Genomic DNA, 20,588 nt, shown 5'->3' with positions numbered 1-20,588 from the left:
ATGGCCTTTCTGGCTTTAATGCATAGGCTTTCAGTGAGCTGTACACACTGGATAGCCATGGTATGCTAGATACTTTAGGTTCAATGTTGACATTGCAAGCTAACAACAATACACATCAGTTCAATTGATGCAAGACATGGCATAAAAAAAGCATCATGAAGTGATGCTCACCTATGTCAAGGAACCACATCATTAAAAATTAAACTTGAAATAATAAATGGCACCAAAAAGTCGAATGCAGTGTTGCAAATGGCCCCGAGTAGGTATCCAAGGAGCCCAGTGGTACAGTGAAGATATAGAATCAGCTGAGGAGGCATTTTAGGATGAAAGGGATGTCGGTGCCAACACCGCTGTGCGAGAATCATGGGCTTGAGCCGGGTGGGATGGGTAGTGTATACAGGAGGTGAAGGGACGTGGGGCTGGTCAAGGTGAGGGGTTTGCATTTGGAGGAAGGGTTCGCCAGTTGGAGGAGCTAAGGAAGAGGATAGAGCTGCCGAGGGGGTAGTGAGTGCAGGTTAGGGACTTTGCACGAAAGGTTTGGAGGGGTTTCCCTGGGTTGCCGGGATACACCCTGCTGGAGCGACTGCTGCTCCCAGATGTGGAAAGGGAGGGAAGAATTGGGGATATGTACAAGTGGCTGGGGGAGCAGGGAGGTGAGCGGGTGGTGAAGATCAGGGTGAAATGGGAAGTGGAGTTGGGAGGTGAGATCAATTGGGGAGAATGGAGTTAGGCACTGCAAAGGGTAAACAGGACCTTCTCTTGTGCAAGGATGAGCCTGATATAGTTTAAGGTGGTGCACAGGGTGCATATGACTCGGGCGAGAATGAGTGGATTCTTTCAGGCAGTAGCAGATGAGTGAGAGAGGGTGCAAGCGACTCACGCGCACATGTTTTGGGGTTGCGAAAAATTGGGCTGATTCTGGGAGGGAGTGTTCAGTCTTAGACAGGACAGTGGAGGAGGAGGTGGACCCGGAACATTTCGTGGCGATATTTGGGGTTTCAGAGAAGCTGGAGCTCACGGAGAGGAAGACTGATGTCTTAGCCTTCGCCCCTCTGATTGCATGGTGGCAAATTTTGCTGGTGTGGCAGCATGGTTGGGTGACCTGTACGACTTCCTGCGGTTAGAGAAGATAAAGTATGAGTTAAGGGGCTCAGCGGGGGAGTTTGAAAAGAGGTGGGGGATGTTTGTGACCGTGCTGAGGAGCTGTTCGTCGGGTGGGGGCAGTGAAAAAGGGGGAAAATCTGTACAGACTGTTTGGTTGATTGTTGGGAAGTATGATTCCCGGGATGTTTATTTTCTGTAACCTGTTTTGATACATGTTTGTAATAAAATACATTTTTTTTTTTAAAAAGCGGAATGCATTTGATTTTCAAAAATATACTGGTCATATATTTTGTATGAAAATAGTTTTCAAATAAAATAGCTGTGACAGAAGAAACAGAAGATGATTGTAGAAGAGAGTCTGTGCTAGATGATGTGTGAAAAAAAATGCTTTAATAGGCACTGTGAAACCTTTAACATGTAAAATGTCTGATCTACACTCTATGAAAGCCCCCTAGGAGGAAAAAACAACCATTAACAAGCAAAAGTGTTAGATCAAATCTGTAATTGGGCACATCATTGGGAGCAAGTGTAACATACTGTAGGTTGAAAGAAAAAAATGGTGATAGACACATGTACACTAGAGAGCCAAAGAAGCCATTTACAAATCTTAAAGGGTTACAACCATTAATGTCACCAAAGTTTACTTCCATACCATTGGACACCCGCACCCCCTTGGTACTTGCTTTCCCCAGAAACTGGACATTCCAGCTGAACATGCCAATTAAAAAGGGGTGTCAAGCTTCCCCAAAAGTGTGCGCTTCATTTAAATATGTTTTCAAAAACTTTTCTTCAGGAATGCAGCTATTATGCTCATCCTGCCCTCCCAAAAATATTCTGAAAGGACAATGCAACACCAATTTATTTTTCAACAGCACACTCCAGAGATTCCTTTAAAATATGTTGATTTGGCAAAATTTTGCATCCCTGCTGAACATTTATCTGTTAGGTTTGTTCCAGGGTCGAGGGTCTTGCTTCTTGCAGAACTTTGGTTCCCTATTTCAAGATCTGGACCAAAATGGAAGCAGATGTGAAGACAACAGTCGTTTTTTCCTTTGGGTTTGGTCAGGCTATTGCTCCACTCATATTGAAAATGGGTTAGAGACCAAAACTGCCTTATTCATGACAACGGTTGAATTATGGAAAGTGATTGATAAAACTTTGGCTTTTCATCCTTGCAATGTAGTAACTGGGAAGGGACCCAACAGACATGTATATAATGTGTAAACAGTATTAAAAAGATAAATTTGGAACTCAAATTTAAAAGTTTTTGCCACAAAAGAAGGGGACACCAATTCAAACTGGGAAAATGCAATTTTAGGAATGACATTGATTAGGACGTTTTTCCACATGATGAGCCATTTAAAATTAGAGAATATTTATGGAACGAGCATTAAAACTGCTGGAGGCATTTAAGACAGCTGGTTATGTTCAGAAATTGTGGGCTCTTTCTTTAGCCAAGATGGGCTGAATGGCCTTCCTCGTCTGTATTTACCTTGCGATCTGTCAAATAAAGTTGACTATTGAAAGACTTTTTCCAAATTAGTTAATTTGAACATTGAAATGCAAGAAGCTAAAATGACAGCAATCAACCATCATATAGAGAAATGCAACTTTCTCATCATTATGCATGAAACAGAAATTGATGGAATTCAAATGACTTTGAACAATAGTGTAAAACGGGTGATATTGATCCAAATGCTGGTTTGCATCTCTCCTGGGAGAGTGAAATTTACTCCCACTGTGTTTATAAATGAAAACAATTGCCTTGCAAGACAGCAGTTCTCCTTGAAGAACTGAATATAAATTAAATGAAATGGTTTTTGAAAAAACTCTCTACTGTTGAAAAATTATTTGCAAAATTCAGATAAGACACTCCAGTGGAATGGTCAATTTCAATTACTCTAAAAGGGTAAAACCACAATTAGCTAACTTTTATATCCAAATGAAGCAGCTACTTCCTCTCATATAATTACTGGGTATGTTGCAATTATTGTTATACTTCTTGTAGTGTAAAACTGTGCAATTTGAGAGAAGCTATACAAATATATATACAGACTTGTTCAGACCTTAAGGTATAAACTATCCAAAAGCGCAAACAGAAACAAAGCTGCAGCTGGATATTGCAAATCAAAATGGGCAGTTTCTCACTGGAACATTAAGATATTCCAAGGAAAAGAAACCTCTTTGCTTTGTATAATCAGGATTTTGTTTGTGGTTACCTATTGTAAACAAAGTTCATTTTACAACCAATAAATCTCATGCCCATACTGCTTTCCTCTGTATATTATCAGGCATTAACCCATTTATTTAACTGAAGTATTGAACTTCATTCAGAAAGTGTACCTTAGTTGATCTCCTGTGGAATTTGCTTGCATGGGTCAAGGCCCATGTTCCTTAATGCTTCAAATTAAGTGGAATTCTGACAGCTGTATCAGCAGTGCATCTATACAGAAGGGCCCCGAAGGCTGAAGTAAATTAATCATGCCTCATCAGGTTAACTGCACAGATCCTACTAGTTAGGGACAATTGGTTAACCCATAGACTCTGGACTCCAAACAATTATACGAAAAGAAACAAACTTAGGAACAAACAAAAAAGGGCCCCTCCTGAGAGGGACGCTACCCAAACAAAACAAAGATCAATGAAAACTTAACAAACATCAAATCAAAGTGCGATTAAGAGGATTGATAAAGCACTCCAGCCCCTGCAGTGCCCATCAGGCACGGAAGGCAATGACTGCAAGCTCCTTTTCCAGGGACACCCAGCCACGAACATAGCCACGGAAGAGGGACAGACAATCCAAATGGATGACCCTCTCGATCACCCACTGCCTGACCTGTGAATGGCGACATTCGCCAGGCCCAGCTTCCTCCTTCCCTACCATGCCCCTCTTCATGTGCCCATAGACCAGACGTGTGGGGCTGAAGTGCAAACAATTTTTTTTATTTTTTTTTTAAAAAAAGGTTTGTTAATAAACTAAGGGAGTGCAGCCTAAAACACGCACCATAGACTTAATGCATAAGCCCAGTCATATACCACATTCTCAGTAAACCCTGTATTCGTAAGTACTATTTTAAAAAATAATATAGAGTACGCATTTTTTTTCCAATTAAGGAACAATATAGCGAGGCCAATTCACCTACCCTGCACATCTTCGGGTTGTGGGGATGAGATCCACACACACGGGGAGAATGTGCAAACTCCACATGGACAGTGACCAGGGGCCGGGATCGCACCCAGGACCTCGGCGCCGTGAGGCAGCTGTGCTAACCACTGCACCACCGTGCTGCCCCTATTCGTAAATACTATTAGTGATAGGTCTCTAGTGATACATGTGGACCTGCACTTGCTGGTATCCGCCCCCAGAATTAGCCGTGGATGTTAAGCAAGGCCGTGTGGTCCAGGGTGGGAGTTTACAGCACCAAAATAAAACATTTGGCCAAACTAGTCTCTGCCATATTTATGCTTTATATGAGCACTCACCTACTACTCTGCTTTATTTTGTCTTATCAGCATATTCTTCTATTCACTCATCTCTCATGGACTTATTTAGCTTCCCCCTCAAATTCATCTGGTCAGCTTGTCTCAACCACGCCCATGTGGTAGCAGTTCTGTAGCCACTCTGGATAAAGAAATGCCTCCTTGATTAATGTGTGACTATCCTATTTGTGACCTTATTTTTGGATTACTATGATATGGTGTCTTGGCACCAGACAATGGTACCAGCTGAAAATTTTTAACACTGGTCAAATTATATTTAAATTTCTGTTTTGATTTGGTCAGTGACGACATAGATCCGCCCTTTTCTTCAGCACCTAACACCAAATGCCAGGGACACTTCAGCAATTTTCCCACCCAGTATTAATAGGCTCCCGTTGGTGGGACATGTGTAACATTAACATCTGCATTCTAAGCTAACACGGCATCAAATGCCTTGCCAATGCATTATATACCAGAAAGCACTTGAGGTGTGGGGGAAAGAAGACACGATCCAGGGCCAGATCAGGTCATCATTTTGCTTTCCATGTTCCACTAGTTCTTTGTTAAGATGACGCACCAATAAGGAAAATCAGGGCTCCATTCTCTCTGCCGATTTGAAATTCATTTCAAAAGTGCTTAGATCTCAAAAAATGGATCTCTTTAAAAAAAATGGAACAGTGCCTTCACAAAAAAAGTGCAAATTTCCTTTACTGCTGATCTTTTATATTTAGCCATCCATCCATTAAATATGGACACCTCCTTTGTCAAATACAAGGTACAAAAGACACGCTGAACAGCTAAACTGATGCCAGCAAGATGTAATTGAACAAGTGTAGAAATGCTACTGTGGTCTGAAATGGTGCATCGGTCAATTACTGATCTGAAAAACATAAAGAGCAACATTTTGCCTTGGAATGGTGTTATCCAAATAGTAAAGCTGCCATAATCCCAGATGACAATAGGCGGCTTGTTCACTTTGAGGGGGAAGAGCTGACTGGTGATTTAACCTGAAGATCACCTCACCTTGGGCGAGGGTCAAAGTTGAGAGTAAACTTTGCCAGTATGGGAATTGAACCGGTGCTGTCGGCCTTGCTCTGCGTCACCAGCCGGCTGTGCAGCCAACTGAGCTAAACCAGCCCAAAAAAACAAAAACCACATACTTAATGTCAGCATTATTCTGATCTAGATATGAACATCACTGCACCAATCCATAGTACAAAAATCACAATCCAAGCAGCAATTATAGGCAAAATATAAGTTGCAGCCAATATAGACAAAATATCAGTTCCATTAGGCTCATATTTGGAATGGATTTGGAAATAGTAAAATTATTTTACTTGCTAATTTCACAAGCAATTACTAGGCAGGTAAAAGCTTGGGGCAGTGTGGATGTGGACTTCATACTAATTGAGGCATTTAGCCACTTACGGTTTATGTTCACATATATAAGCTGCTACCTTCCATCTTGGAATCCAATTAACTTGGTTACTAAACTGGAACTGAAACGCATGTTCAATATAGATCAACTATTTATTTTTCAAAAGCAAAATATTGCCGATGCTAGAAATCTCAAATAAAAAAAAACAGGAAATATTCAGCAGAAAGACTGCACCCGAGAAGAGGGAAACAGAATGAATAAATATTGCAAGTCAAGGGCCTTTCATCACAATGGTTCTGATGCTGCCCTTGCCTGCTGAGTATTTCCAGCATTTTCTATTTTATTTATTTTTCAATACTTGTATTCAGAAAGAATTAATCAAGATATTTTTCTTCGGTCTGATTTTAGGGATTTTAAAGTCAAATCTGATATTTTCAACACAATATTTTAAAACATAGTCTTTTATATAAGTTTGCTTAAGGCTGAATTCCAGGTCGATAGTCAAAGGCACACCCCATAATTGGAGGGCCCAATACTGCTTCAAAATTGGGCTTTGAGCCTCATTCCAATACCTTCGGCAAATTGTCAGTGTCTGTCAGCCTCCAGACACAGCTCATCTATTTGCAGATGGCAGATTAATTTGGGGCCTCTTGCCTTGCCCATTATGCCCCAGGATGGCGAGGGGGAAGGTGCGAATAATTTGTCCACAGCAGTTTCCAGCAATTATCACGAGCTGCTTCCTGAACACTCAATCTTTTTAATGGCAGGGGTTTATTACATCAGGTCCATGTGGGAAAATCTGCACCATTCAAGGCATTCTAATTTCTTAAAAGAGGATCCAAAAGAACAGTGTTAGCCCCTTCCAGCAGGCACCTACCCCCATGATATCACTGGGAAAACATCAACTTTTCATTTGTGAAATTGCTCACTTGAAATGAAAAAAAAAACAGCCACAAGAAACCAAAAAATATTTTCCACTTTTTCTTTGTCACCCCTTAAGAATATGGGTAAAAGACTGGCTGAAATTTGACGCAAAAAAAAGTTAAAACCTGTAGAACTAGGCTAGGATGAGGGAGCTCCTTTTATCAAAGTCTTATCGTTGGACAGTTAGAGGTCGTACACCATGTAACAGCATACACAGAAATATTCCTTTTTTTAAAACCAGTATAAACACTGGCTCCTACTGGAGAACCTTGTGCTTGAATTAATGCACCAAGCTCTAATTTTAACCTGCGAGATCCCTGCACTCCTCCAATTGTGTGACAAGGTTACAGATTTCTTTGTTTGATAAAACTCCTTGAAGTGCCTTGGAATGTTTCACCATGTTGAAGAGCTAAACTAATACAATTTCTTGATTTCAGTGGTGGGTTTTTCAGGTGTTAATTGATCATAGGCAGTTGCATAATATGGATGATAGGGAAATCAGCAGCCAATTTTGCATGCTGTCTGATTACTATTGATAAAAAGAAACGAGCTGTGTGGGCAAGCTAATTCACTATCTCATGTTTTGCTACCGTCCTGGACAAGTTGGCTGTGTGTCTAACATGTTCCAATGCTGGACTGAATGGTAGATTCACCTAGTTTGCTGCATCTACTTGTCCCTGCAGGACAAAAAGCCTGTGGAAGTGTCTTTATTATAATAATGGAGACAAGCAGGGAGAATATATGTCGGAAAATGCAGTTTCTTTGTGTGGTGCCGTTTTAATAATTCCAATACAAGACTTAATTTGATCAGTTCACACCAGGATATGAAACAGTGAAAGGTGGATTCTGGGAGATGCTGGGCTTTCCCTGGTGTACAAGTACGAGTATAAACAAGATTAATCAAAAATAATGAACCCAGTTAAACAATTGTAACAGGAGTTCTGCTTCACTCGCTATGCAAATCTGACTGAGATGATTTGGCTAAATTAGTTAAGGAAATGTGGATCAGTGGCTTAGTCTGCTTTAATCTACCAATGAAATCTATGATAAAACCTACTGCCGAATTCATGGCTAGGGTGTTCCGTCAGGAAAAGAAAACACAAACACACCTGACCATCTATCTTCATCAAAGTAGAAAATGGGGTTGGTTTCTACCGTTGGACTTCCACAATTTCTGACTAAAGTGCAGAAATGCTGTGGCTTACGCAGGATCAGGTTAAGCAGGTGTTCAGTCTGTGAGGGCAGTGCAAACCAGCAATGATTAACATATGAATGCATGAAGTCACCAGGTTCCAGTTGCTTAATAACGTTGTTTACAGAAAACACAAGGTGGCCTTAAACTAACATTTTCAAATATCCTGTTTTCCAGTTGGATTAACTTTAACTAATAAATTCTAACTGCTTCATTGGGGTCCAATGGAAAATACTGTGTGGGTTTTATTTATGAGCGTCCTTTTTGTTTATTACTTCACAGGGGCTGATTTCTTTATCACAGATCTGTTGGCACTGGCTAGGTTCAATAACAGTGTGACTGGAATTTAGTTTTGTTTAATTGAACAATACAAATAGTGACCACCAATGTCAGCTCAGAAGGGGACATATTCTAGAAAGTGCCTTTCTGCTCGATTCTAGTGAGCCGCCTATTCCTTAAAATTAATCTGTCTTATGACAATTGCGGGATGATTGGAATCATGTCCTAGACCAGTTAAAAACTGACCAAACGGGTAATGTTTTAGCATTAGCCATGAAGATAGAAAATATATTTTCTGGGATATATGGCAGTCAGATGTAACTATTTGGGGCAAAAATTAATCTTGGGCAGGCAGCAGTACAATAAGGGTGTTGGTAACTTTGCTACTCATTTTCTTTGCTGTAGTCCTAGTATATAACATTTTAGGTCACAAGCACTGCTAGTGAAATGGCCAATAAGCACAAATGAAAACAATAATTTAAGCACAAGAGGTTAAATGGGCAATTCCTGCTTTGATGGTTCCATTAATTTAAGAGACAATTGCCTTTAATGTAGATTTAACTTCATTTTGGTTTATGTTATGGCAAGGGACTGTGGTTTAGTTAACACTGGGCTCTGGTTCTATAACAACGGCAAAATATTTAAATCAAATTACAGAATGTGCCAATTGTTCCAATAATATTCCAGACTGCTACTTCAGAACTGATAGTGTAGAAAACAGTGAATGACAGTTTGTTTTTTTAAGTGCTTGCCTAATATTTGAATGTTAAAAGAACAAACCTGGTTAAATGATCTTGCATGATAAAACAAATTCTGAGCAAAAGGCTGCACTTAGTGCATTTATTAATGACTCTAACTACATGAAAAAAGAGGAAGCCTACTCTTTCCCAGGGCATGGGGTTGTTCACGTTACTATTTCAACCAGAAATGGGCTCGGTGTCAAACTACATGACTGCAGTACTTGCAGTGTCAAACAGTCTTGCCAATAATTCAACCCAGCAGCGTACTGGAACAACACAACAGGTGACAGCACAGACAATATTGCATCTATTACAAAACAAATAAATTACAACAAAGAGAAAACAAGTAGTTGTTTCATTACAACCTACAGTCTGTCCCATTACAACCTAGATTTTTTAATTAACTAAAAATAAAAAGATGTTAAAAATTTCCAATTCTAATGCAAGGATCCCATCATAAGTCTTAACCAGTGAGAGAAGGATCCTCAACTTGCCTGGTGAATTAACCTTGAGTAGCATTTAAAAGATCCGTAGAGATTTCAATGAGCTGCGCCAGTCCAACAAAAGAATCGCCTAGATTTTGTTCTACAAAAACCGTAATTGCTAGAACTACATAAAGATCAGTGTATTGGTATGAACTTTGAATAATTACCCATTCTCATCCTAATGATAATAATTAGGAGCAACATTATTCAATCTGATTGGTTGAAGAGCCTCACTGCAGCTTTCTCTGCTCCAGCAAGCCAGAGATCTCCTGTAGACGGCACAGTATTGGATTAGATGTCAAATGGCCAGATATCTCCACTGACCCATAAGATCTCTGGTTGATGATACATGGAGCACAGGTGATTTCAAACCCCCCCCCCCCCCCCCCAAGCCTGTTCTGTCACACAATCAGATACTGGCAGCCTAACTTTAACCCCACATCATAAAATATTTTTGGATATCACAAATCTATTAATCTCAGATTTATTATTAATTTGTCAAGTATCAGGTGCCATTTCTGGAAGAGAATTCCTAACAATTACCACATTGTGTTTCCTAATTTCATCCCCAAAAGATCTGACTACTTTTGGCTAATCTCCCTCATCTTGACACTCCAGAACCAGATAATAAGATAGTTTCTCTCTAATATCTTCAAAATTTCATTCAAAATCACCCCTTGCTCTTAACCCTTGGAATCCCGGGATCACTCCAGTAAGCCAAAGCTACACTGCCTCCACAGGCCAATGCAAAAAATTCCGGAGGAAACAGAGCAAACCAGAGGGGACTGCCACGCACACAATCCTTTCACATTTGTACAGTAACAATATTCTCCAATAAGTTACTCTTGCATTCCCGCAACCCAAAGATGCACATTGAGAAATAATTTGGAGCTGGTTCCCTGTAGCCCACCTAAATGAGATGTGCATGGCTCAAGTTTCTTGTGACCGCTGCTGCGCATGCCTGGCTCACAGGCACTATTATGCCTGTCATTTCAAAGCACTGATATGCCCTGTCATTTCAAAGTGCTTTGCAAGACGATGACAAGAGATCCAAGTGACAGACAGTCCCCAGAGCTCAAGAACACACTCATCTTTTTGGCATGTTTATGCCATCTTCACAATGTTATTTCTGTGCTATTTTTCTAAGTAATGGAACGTAGAGAGCTGTATACACCATCCCCTCAACACTCATTCAAGAATATACACATTGAAATGGAGTGGCAGAATCTCCAAGCTGAACACTGCCCCTCTCATTTGGTTTGCTATTTCCAATACTGAAAATGCAACTCTCTCTCCCCTGCCATCCCACCAGAGAAATTGGACATAAAGGTCAAAAACGTTGAACAAAAAAAAATATAGGAACAGGAGGATTTCTGCAGAGGCCAGCCTAAGGGACAACATTAAAATCACCTCTGAATAGGAATATTGCAGTGTCCGAGGTTGAAACCATAACATGAACAATTGGCACACAAAAACGCGGGGGCCTTGTAAGAATTGGCAGTTAGAAAATGTACGTGGTTAAGTGCACACCTTTAATGGGTCTCCGTGTTTTCTGCCAGTTGGATAAGTCAGTTGAGCAGGTAACCCTTCAGTTCAGGCCGGGCTTCGCAGCAGGGATGCTGCCATCCCCTTGGAGACTCTTTCCCCCTCCCCTCGGTGGAGGCGGCTGGGTGTGCACATGCCGGGACAAGTTGGAAACAAGCGCAGAAAAGAAACGTGCTACTTGTGATTCAGTATGGACAGCTCCTTTAGCACTCGTATTTTCCCGCTGGCGTCCTTGCGGCGCTTTTCCCTGATCAAATCCTCCAAGCTGGCAAAGTTTAGCGTGTGCACCCAGTTGTCGGAGAGGTGCAGCTTGAGGAAGTAGCGGCCGCCGCCGCCCTGCGCCTCGCCGCCCGCCTTGAACTCCCGCTTGCCGAAGCGGCACCAGGCGGCGAAGCTCTCCGAGTCGCTCCAGCAGATGTCGCGGCCCGCCAGGCCGAGGTGGCCGCGGGCGTTCTGCACCACCAGCTCGGGCGGCAGCGCGCGGTAGCGGTACCAGGTGTTGACCACGCGGGCCCCCAGGCGCCCGCCGCCCACCTCGGCCAGGTGCTCCTGGCGGATCTCCCGGTGCCCCGGGTGCAGGTGCACCACCTGGCTGCCGCCCACGTAGACGGCCCAGTGAGGAGGCTGGCCGCCGGCCGGCAGCTCCAGCAGGTCGCCGGCCCGGCAGCTGGGCAGCAGGCTGTTGACCGGGTACACTGTCAGGTCCTGGCTGCCGCCCAGCTTGGAGAAGATGCACTCCTGGCGGCAGAAGGCGGAGTACTCCAGCTCGCCCGCTCCCGCCGCCGCCACCGCGGTAGCCGCCGCCTCGTCCTGCCCGGCGCCCGACTCCTTCCACTGCCGCTCGGACGGAGCCCGCTCCGCGTCCACCTCATCCTCCTCGTCCGAGAAAAAGTAGGCGACCCCCACCCTCAGCTCGTCTTTCTCGATGCCGGAAGGGTCGCCCGTGGGCAGCTCGCTGTAACTCAGGTGGGTGATCCGATCGATTTGATTTCCCATCAATGACACATCAAGCCGGACGCAAGGGCAGGAAATGTCACCTGGAAAACAAGACACACAGGCACAAAATGTAGCTCTTCCCAGTTGTCCCCCCTTCACAGCCCCCTCCCCACTCACACCGGGCAATTCCCGCAGAGGAATAAAACTCACATAACTCTGGTTTATACATAAACTGAACCAATTTACCGCTGAAAAAAGAAAGCGCACCTTTAAAATCCCTCTTGCCTCCCTTCAAAACAAAGTCAATCTATCAATAGATTTATTCTCCGGGCAAATTTCACCTGGAGTCTGGCTCGCTTCCAACTGTTTAAATATACATAAGGGAGACTTCCCTCAGACAAGGCTCAGTGAGAGTCCCCGCCGGCCGCCCCAATTTAAAATACATTGGTGTGTGATCTTGGATTATTTTTTCTATAAACAGGGTTTTATTGGCGTTTACCTGGCGCCCCCGCTCAGCGCGGCTTTACCTGGCGATCTGGCTGGTCGCTCTCAGCGCTCCTCCATCCGCGCTGTCCTAGGTGAGACAGCCCGCTCTCAGCGCTGCACATGTGGCGGCTCCGGGCTCCCGCCTCCCGCCCTCACTCATTCGCTTGCTCCCCGACCCCACACTCCCCGCTGGGAGTCCCTGATTGTTCCGTCCCGGCTTGTCAATCAAACAAACTGGCAGCCCGGCTCCCGATTGAAGGGGCGGGGAGCCAGGGAGACACCCTTGTTCAATCGGATCACAGAGCGCTTTCGCTGCTCCAACACTGCCGATGATTTTTTTTGTTGTTGGGGGGGGGGGGGGAGGGTGATATTTATTGCAACTACTTAAAAAGACAAGCATTTCCCGCCTTTTCTCCTGTCGCTTGATTTTTGCGGAAACCAAAGGGGGTTCCAATTGCCGTCGCTTTCGATTGAAATACTATAGGATCAACCTGAGAATAAATTACTTAGCGAAGTGCCTTTACTCCCATGACATTGCTCCTCGACAAAAGAGTCATCGCATTGGAAGGACATCTTACCGTAATGTTCTTACATCTGCAGTGTAAATTCTTCGCAGGGGCGAGAGTCAACCCCAAGTAATGCTCCACAAATGTTTTGCTCACGCTCTGTACCGAGCCTACCTATAAACAACACCAAAAGAAGTCAGTCTCCCAGAGAGTTTTTTTTTAAACCGGCCTACTTTGACCCGCCCGGTTTTCTCAACACGGAAATGTTACTGTAAATTTCAGAAGGCAAATTCACCTCGAGCATTAGCAAGTCTAATACAGAAAGTGAATTAGGCAATTTCAACTTGCATAATTAAGAAATCAAAATTATTCAATTACTGTCACTATGATTTTTGCCTACTTCTGTATAAACCCTTAAAAGGGAAAACGCCTGTGTTAATGGAGCGACTGTTCTTCGTTTATTTTCAGCCGGTGGCATGAAAGCACGAGGAATACGGCGGCAAAGCTTCTCAAATACCAAAAGTAGCATTATTGATTTTCACCCTAAACTTATAAGTAACGTTACATTTCTAACAAAAGAGTACTATACATAATTTATGTCGAAAATTATATTCGTCAAATTACTGAAAATGAAATTCCAAAGCCTTTCGGCTGCAAAAATCCGAACTCTTACTCTGAGGTAAAAGCAACAAATGGAAATAAAGCGCAAATATCAAACAGAAGTCGCGCGAATGCTAATATATACAACAGGACAGTTAACACTCGTAAAAAAAAACTATCGTTACTTCTGGATGACATATTTGTAGAATGTAACCAAAGGCTATTAGCCGAACATCTATTGTTGGAAAAGTGCTGGAATCAATTATTAAGGAAGTAATGAATGGCAACACATTTGGAAAATCATAATCTAATCGAGTCAGCATTACTCCTGTCTGACTAATGTATTAGAGTTGTTTGAGGAAGCCAGAGTGGATAGAGGGGAACAAGTAGATGTGTTGTATTTGGACTTCCAGGAAGCATTCGACAAGGTCATAAGATAAGAGCTCATGGTGTTGGAGATAGTATATTGGCATGGATAGAGAATTGGCAAATGGGCAGAAACAACAAGTGGGGATAAGGAGTTCTTTTTCAGGTTGGCAGCCTGTGTGACCAGTGGAGTTCCACAGGGATCAGTGCTGGGACTGCAACTGTTTACAAAATAGATTAATACAGTAGTCCCCCGTTATAACGCGCCCCGCAATACCGCGGTTCGCGATATACGGCGGGGGGGTTTATGGACCCCAACTTACTTGACTCATTTTAAACTCTTTTTGAAACAGCACCTTTTTGAGCCGCGATGATTAGACCGATTAGCAGCGATGATTACCCGCGATGATTAGACCGATTAGCAGCGATTATTACCCGCGATGATTAGACCGATTAGCAGCGATGATCACTGTACTGTAGAACGATTAGCCGCGATGAGTAGCCGCGACCGATTAGCCCAGTTACACAGCCATAAAAGGGATACCTTTTCCAGTGCCGGTATCTTCGAGTTCAGTTGCTGTCGTTCAAAATGTTTAAGCGCAAGTCTTACTCAGTGAGTCAAAAGATACATTTGATAGACCGGCTTCAAAACGGGGAAACGAAGGCAAAATTATCCAGAGAGACTGGTGTACCAGAGTCAACCCTCCGTGGGTGGGTGAAAGATGAGCCCAATTTAAGAGCATATGTTGGGACAGTTTCTCAGAGTGAAGGGCTTAGCAGGAAAAAGGCAAGGAACGCTAGTGACAGTAACTTAGAGAAGGCTGTGTTCACCTGGTTTGTCCAGGAACAGTCTGGTGGCACCCCCCTATCTGGACCTATCATCAGGACTCAGGCTGAGAAGTTCCATCACCAACTCCACCCAGAGGACAGCAATTTCGTAGCCAGCAAGGGTTGGCTCCATCGGTTCCAGAAAAGACATGGGATAGGTGCAGTTACCATCAGTGGTGAACAGAGATCCGCCGACTCAGGAGCCGCAGCAGCCTTTCCCGACATCCTCAAGAACTACATGGTGCAAGAGGAGCTGACCCCAGAGCAACTCTACAATGCAGATGAGTCAGGGCTTTACTGGAAGATGCTGCCTGACAAGACCCTAGCTGTCAAGGATGATGCCTACAAGACTCTGGGGTACAAGCAAGCCAAGAACAGGCTCACCATCCTGTTTGCCAGCAATGCCACGGGAACACACAAGCTGAAGCCATTGATTGTGGGCAAATTCAAGTCTCCTAGATGCTTTCACCACATCAACATGGAGAACCTACCCATTACCTACCGGAACTCTGGCAAAGCCTGGATGACAGCTTCCTTATTTGAGGAGTGGTTCTTCAAGTTCTTCGTACCCAGTGTCAGGGACCACCTTAGAGCCCGCAACTTACCGCAGAAGGCCACACTCCTACTGGACAACTGCTCAGCCCATCCTCAGGGAGATGTTCTCAAGACCAGGGATGGGCAGATCCAAGTGCTCTATCTCCCAAAGAACACCACCAGCAAGATCCAGCCATGTGATGCTGGCATCATTCAGACCTTCAAGTCTGTGTACAAAAAGGAACTGATCCTGGAAATGATAGACTCTCCTCTCACTGTCCCAGATTACCTGAAAGCCATCACCATCAAGGATGCCTGTTATCTGGCAGGGAAGGCTTGGGGAGCTGTGACAGAGAAGACCATCGCCAACTGCTGGAACAAGGCCCTAGGAGCAGCACTCCCACGACCCCAACATTACCCGGATGAAGAGGATTTCGTAGGCTTTACTGAAGCAGAGATCAGGGCAGCTGAGGAGAGGCTAGAGGACCAACTGGATGAGAACCTAACACTCCAGGATTGGGTGGACATATGGGCAGCAGCAGAGGATGACATGGCACCCGCAGAAACATTCACAGAGGAGGAGATCATCGACCAGGTCACCCAAGAGGAGGCAGAAGAAGAAGAAGAACCCCAGCCCACAGTGGCAAAGAGCCACTCGGATGCCATCACGCACCTGAAGTGGCTCATAGCATACACAGAGCAGCAAGACTTCGACCCGATATACATCCTGCACCTGAAGAACCTCCAGAGACAAGCACAAGTCAAGATGAGGAAGGGGATGTGCCAGAGGAAACTCACAGACTTTTTAAAATGATTTTAAAAAATATGTGTGTAAGTACAATTTTAAGTATATTATTGTATGTATACTGTATATTATTGTATATATTTTAATACATTTAAAACTTGATTTAAGACTTGAACGAACTTTGCTGTTTCTTATTTAAAACGCCCTTCCATTCAGCAAAGTTCAGCATAGTCAGCGATGTTTCCTCTCGTTCATTCATTTCGATATCCGCCATCTTGGATATCCGCGGCTCGGTTACAACGCGGGTGGCTGTCTTGGACCCGAACACCCGCGTTATAACGGGGGACTACTGTAGCTTGGAGAAAAGAAGCAAATGTACTCTAGCCAAATTTGCAGATGACACAAAAATAGGGGGAAAGGCAAGTTGTGAGAAGGATACAAACAGCTTGCAAAGAGATATTGATAGATTGAGTAAGTGGACAAAAAGTTGGCAAATGCAGTATATGTGGGAAAATGTGAAGTTCATAGAACCCTACAAAGGAGATAAATTATGTGTAGAACCAGAGGAAGTAGGTGAGGTCTTAATGAGTATTTTGCATCGGTATTAACAAAGGAGAGGGACATGTTGATTAGTGGTGTTTCAGAGGGATGTGTACACACTTTACAACAGGTCGTTATTACGAGGGAGGAAGTGTGTCCAATTCTGGTCACCGCACTACCAGAAGTATGTGGAAGCTTTGGAGAGAGTACAGAAAAGGTTTAACAGGATGTTGCCTGATATGGAGGGTATGAGCTATGAGGAGAAATTGAATAAAGTGGGATTGTTCTCCCCAGAGAGACGGAGGCTGAGGGGCGACCTGATAGAAGTTTATAACATTATTCGGGGAATAGACAGGGTGAACAGTTGAAGGCTTTTTCCCAGGGGTGGAAATGACAATTACAAGGGGGCACAACTTCAAGGTGAGGGGGAAAAGGTTCAGTGGAGATGTGCGGGGCAAGTCTTTCACACAGAGGGTGGTGGTGGGCTGGAATGCACTGCCAAGGGAGGTGGTTGAGGCAGATGCGTTAGCAACCTTTAAGACTTATCTGGATAGGCACTTGAACAGACGGGGTATAGAAGGACACAGGCGGTTGGTCTAGATAGGGCATGTGATTGGTGCAGGCTTGGAGGGCTTGTTCCTGTGCTGTATTGTTCTTTGTTCTTGTACCATGCAGAAGGAGGCCATTCGGCCCATCGAGTCTGCACCTGCCCTTGGAAAGAACACCCTGCCTAAGTCCACGCTTCATGATGCCCTTAATGGAGGGATTGTCTTATGAGCAAAGGTTAAACAGGTTGGGACTCTACTCATTGGAATTTAGAAGAATGAGAGATGATCTCATTAAGACATATTGGATTCTTAAGGGGCTTGTTAGGGTAAATGCTGAGAAAATGCTTCCCTTCTTGGGAGAATCCAGGACCAGAGGGAATAGTCTCTGAATAATGGGGTGCCAATTTAAGACTAAGATGAGGAGAAGTTTCTTCTCTCAGAGGGTTGTGGATCTGAACTAGGCAGATTCTTGATTAGCAAGGGAATCAAGGGTTATGGGGAAAGGGCAGAAAAGTGGAGGTGAGGAATGTCAGATCAATGATGGTCCTATCGAATGGCGGAGCAGGCTTGAGAGGCCGAAGGACCTACTCCTGTTCATATTTCTTATGGTTTACGTAAGAAATAATTTTTAAAAAATAAGGTAACAGATTTGTTGATCATGCAAGGAAGTTAATACTTTGAATGACGTAAGAACTGTTTGATCAAAAATGTTATTTTGTTAAATTACAAAATGAGGAGATACTGCAAGATTTCTAAATGAAAGCAGGAAATGTAAAGAACAGCATCCGCCAGTCTTAAAATGAGGGGGAAACTAACTAGCACAAGGGGTGCATAAAAGCTTGTTTTTCTGAACGCTCAACATCTGGAATATAGCAACAAGAAAAGCTTCTTAAAATTGTTATGTCATTCAATTAGATCATGGCTCATCTTTGACCAAATTCCAGAGAATACATTACTTTATATATTACCACTTTGCAGTTTGAAATTCTAGTAAACTACATTCCAATTCCTCCAAGAACTGAATACATTAGTTCAAACCCCTTATATTCTAGTCCTCTGGACACAAAGGCCATCATTCCATTAGCCCTGTTTCATTATTTTAATGATTCGTGTACATGGACCCGAGGCCTCTTTGCACCTCCACTGGTTCTAGATTTTTACCGATCACAAAGTGTGCTTTCTTTGAATCTAAAGTGAATGACCTCACACTCACCTACATTGAAATCTATTTGCTACAGTTTTCCCCTTCGGTTGATTTATTAGCCTCTTTGTATTGTTCTGCTTCCACCTACACTGCTTGCAGTGCTCCTTATCATTGTGCCATTGGCAAATGTAGATATGCAACTTTCGTACGGGGCTGGTTTAACACACGGCTAAATCGCTGGCTTTGAAACGAGACCAAGGCAGGCCAGCAGCACGGTTCAATTCCCGTACCAGGCTTCCCAAACAGGTGCCGGAATGTGGCGACAAGGGGCTTTTCACAGTAACTTCATTTGACGCCTGCTTGTGACAATAATCCATTTTCATTTTCATTTCATTAATTCTATTCCATCATCTAAGTCACCAATAAGTACAGTGAATAGTTGAGGCCCAACGCAGATCCTTGTGTGGCGCCATTAGTTACATCTTGCCAGTTGTAGTTTTTGCTCATTATTCTTCCTCTGTCTCCTGCCATACAGTTAATCGCCTCACCAGGTAAATTATTTGTCCTCAATTCCATGAGCTTCAACATTAGCGAACAGCCTCTTCTGAGGGACTTTCTTGAATGTCTTATGGAGGCCTATAGAAATAACATCCAAAGACATTCCCCTGTCAGCTAAGTTCGTCACCTCTTCAAAAAAATCAATTAGGTTCATTAGGCATGACCTTTACAAATGTATGCTTGATCTCTCTGATTTATTGGAAGTTTTAAAGGTGTTCAATCATTTCATCATTACTTATAAACTCTATTCATTTCCTGCTATGTAATGTTAGGCTAACTGTGCTATAATTAACTGGTTTGATCCCTCACCCTACTTCCTGTTTAATTTTCAGATCTAAAGGAATGGTTCCTGAATCAAAAGTGCTTTGGAAGATTATAGTTCGGGCATCTGCAATATTCCCACCTGCTTCTTTTAAATCCCAGTAATAAAAAACATCTGGACAAATGGATTTGAACTCCTTTAATGCTGTTATTTTCTTCATTAATGTTAATTTGGCATCTTGATTTAGGTAAATTTCTTTTTTTTAGAAAATATTTTATTGAAGCATTTGTAATTTTCACAATTTAACATATTGACATTTCTAAAACAACCGTGTGGGTCGACGCACAAAATACCCCCTAAAATAACAACAAGCAATAAACCACATACCCCACTTCTCCTGCCCTATCCCCAATTACCCGTATACTAAATTCTCTGTCCTTATTTAACATTACCTTGCCTCCTATTTTCCTCCCCCTTTTTCCCTTTTCCCCCTTTCTGCTGACGTTCAGTTTTTGTTAAAGAAATCGATGAACGCCTGCCAACTCCGGGCGAATCCCTATATTGATCCTCTTAGAGCGAACTTGATTTTCTCCAGATTGAGAAAGTCTATCATATTGCTGACCCACACTCCTGATTTCAAGGGCTCCGAGTCCCTCCATCTCAGCAAGATCCGTCTTCGGGCCACCAAGGATAAGAAGGCCAGGATATCGGCCTCCCTCCCCCCCTTTGCCCCCAGATCTTCCAGCATCCCAAATATTGCTAATTCTGGACTCTGAGTTACCCTACCTTCCAGGACTTCCAACATAACATCTACAAATCCCTGCCAGAATTCCCTCAGTTTCGGACATGCCCAAAACGAACAGACAAAGATGCATTTACCCTTTTCAAGGTTTTTTCCCACATTTCAGTTTCCAGCTCCCCTCCTAGCTCCTCTTCCCATTTCCTCTTCACCTCTCGGATAGGGGCCCCTTCCCACTCTAGCAATTCCCTGTATATGTCCAAAACCTTCACACCTCCAACCCCTGTTTTTGACAGCACTTTATCCTGTAGTCCCCTCAGGAGGAGGCGATGAAAGCTTGGGACCTGTCTCGGTACAAAGTCCCGCACTTGAAGATACCGAAACCCGTTTCCGCCCGACAAATCAAACTCCTCTCATGTCTCCAAGGTTGGAAAACTCTCCTGGATGACTAGATCCCCAAACCTCTCAATCCATGCCCGCTGCCATACCTTAAAGCCCCCATCCAACGACCCCCGGGGCAAACCGGTGATTGTCACAGATGGGTGACCACACTGACGACCCCTCCAGTCTCATATGCTGCCTTCATTGGTCCCACACCCTCAGGGCTCAACCCCAGCCCGCCTGTTCCACCGACCACCCATAACTCCCACTGACCGCTGAGGCCTCTGG

The 20,588-nt window shown here is 43.6% G+C and overlaps 1 protein-coding gene and 1 long non-coding RNA gene across 4 annotated transcripts; one reads left to right on the top strand and one right to left on the bottom strand.

Moving 5' to 3' along the window:
* Positions 1-1,591: 1,591 nt before the first annotated feature.
* Positions 1,592-12,749, bottom strand: lratd1 (LRAT domain containing 1). 3 transcript variants are annotated; one of them, XM_038800243.1, is made up of 2 exons: positions 12,563-12,749; positions 1,592-12,164 (listed from the first exon to the last, which is right to left on the bottom strand). In XM_038800243.1, the coding sequence occupies exon 2, from the start codon at positions 12,121-12,123 to the stop codon at positions 11,302-11,304; it is 822 nt and encodes a 273-aa protein (XP_038656171.1). In that variant the 5' UTR covers positions 12,124-12,164; positions 12,563-12,749; the 3' UTR covers positions 1,592-11,301. The 3 variants fall into 3 exon arrangements, with proteins under 3 accessions (XP_038656171.1, XP_038656170.1, XP_038656172.1); XM_038800242.1 differs by having other exon boundaries at positions 12,591-12,742; XM_038800244.1 differs by lacking the exon at positions 12,563-12,749 and adding an exon at positions 12,331-12,359.
* Positions 11,906-19,367, top strand: LOC119967548. The gene is made up of 3 exons (XR_005461016.1): positions 11,906-12,093; positions 13,524-13,734; positions 19,251-19,367. It is a non-coding gene; the product is annotated as an uncharacterized LOC119967548 (long non-coding RNA).
* The last annotated feature ends 1,221 nt before the right edge of the window (positions 19,368-20,588 follow it).

Source organism: Scyliorhinus canicula, chromosome 6, assembly GCF_902713615.1.
Source record: "Scyliorhinus canicula chromosome 6, sScyCan1.1, whole genome shotgun sequence".
NCBI classification, from domain to species: Eukaryota; Metazoa; Chordata; class Chondrichthyes; order Carcharhiniformes; family Scyliorhinidae; genus Scyliorhinus; species Scyliorhinus canicula.
The sequence above is the reverse complement of the archived record's forward strand: the minus strand, read 5'-3'. Positions and strand labels throughout refer to the sequence as shown.

Coding starts and splice junctions, on each gene's coding strand:
- lratd1 (XM_038800243.1), bottom strand. CDS start 12,123: ATGGGAAATCAAATCGATCGGATCACCCACCTGAGTTACAGCGAGCTG.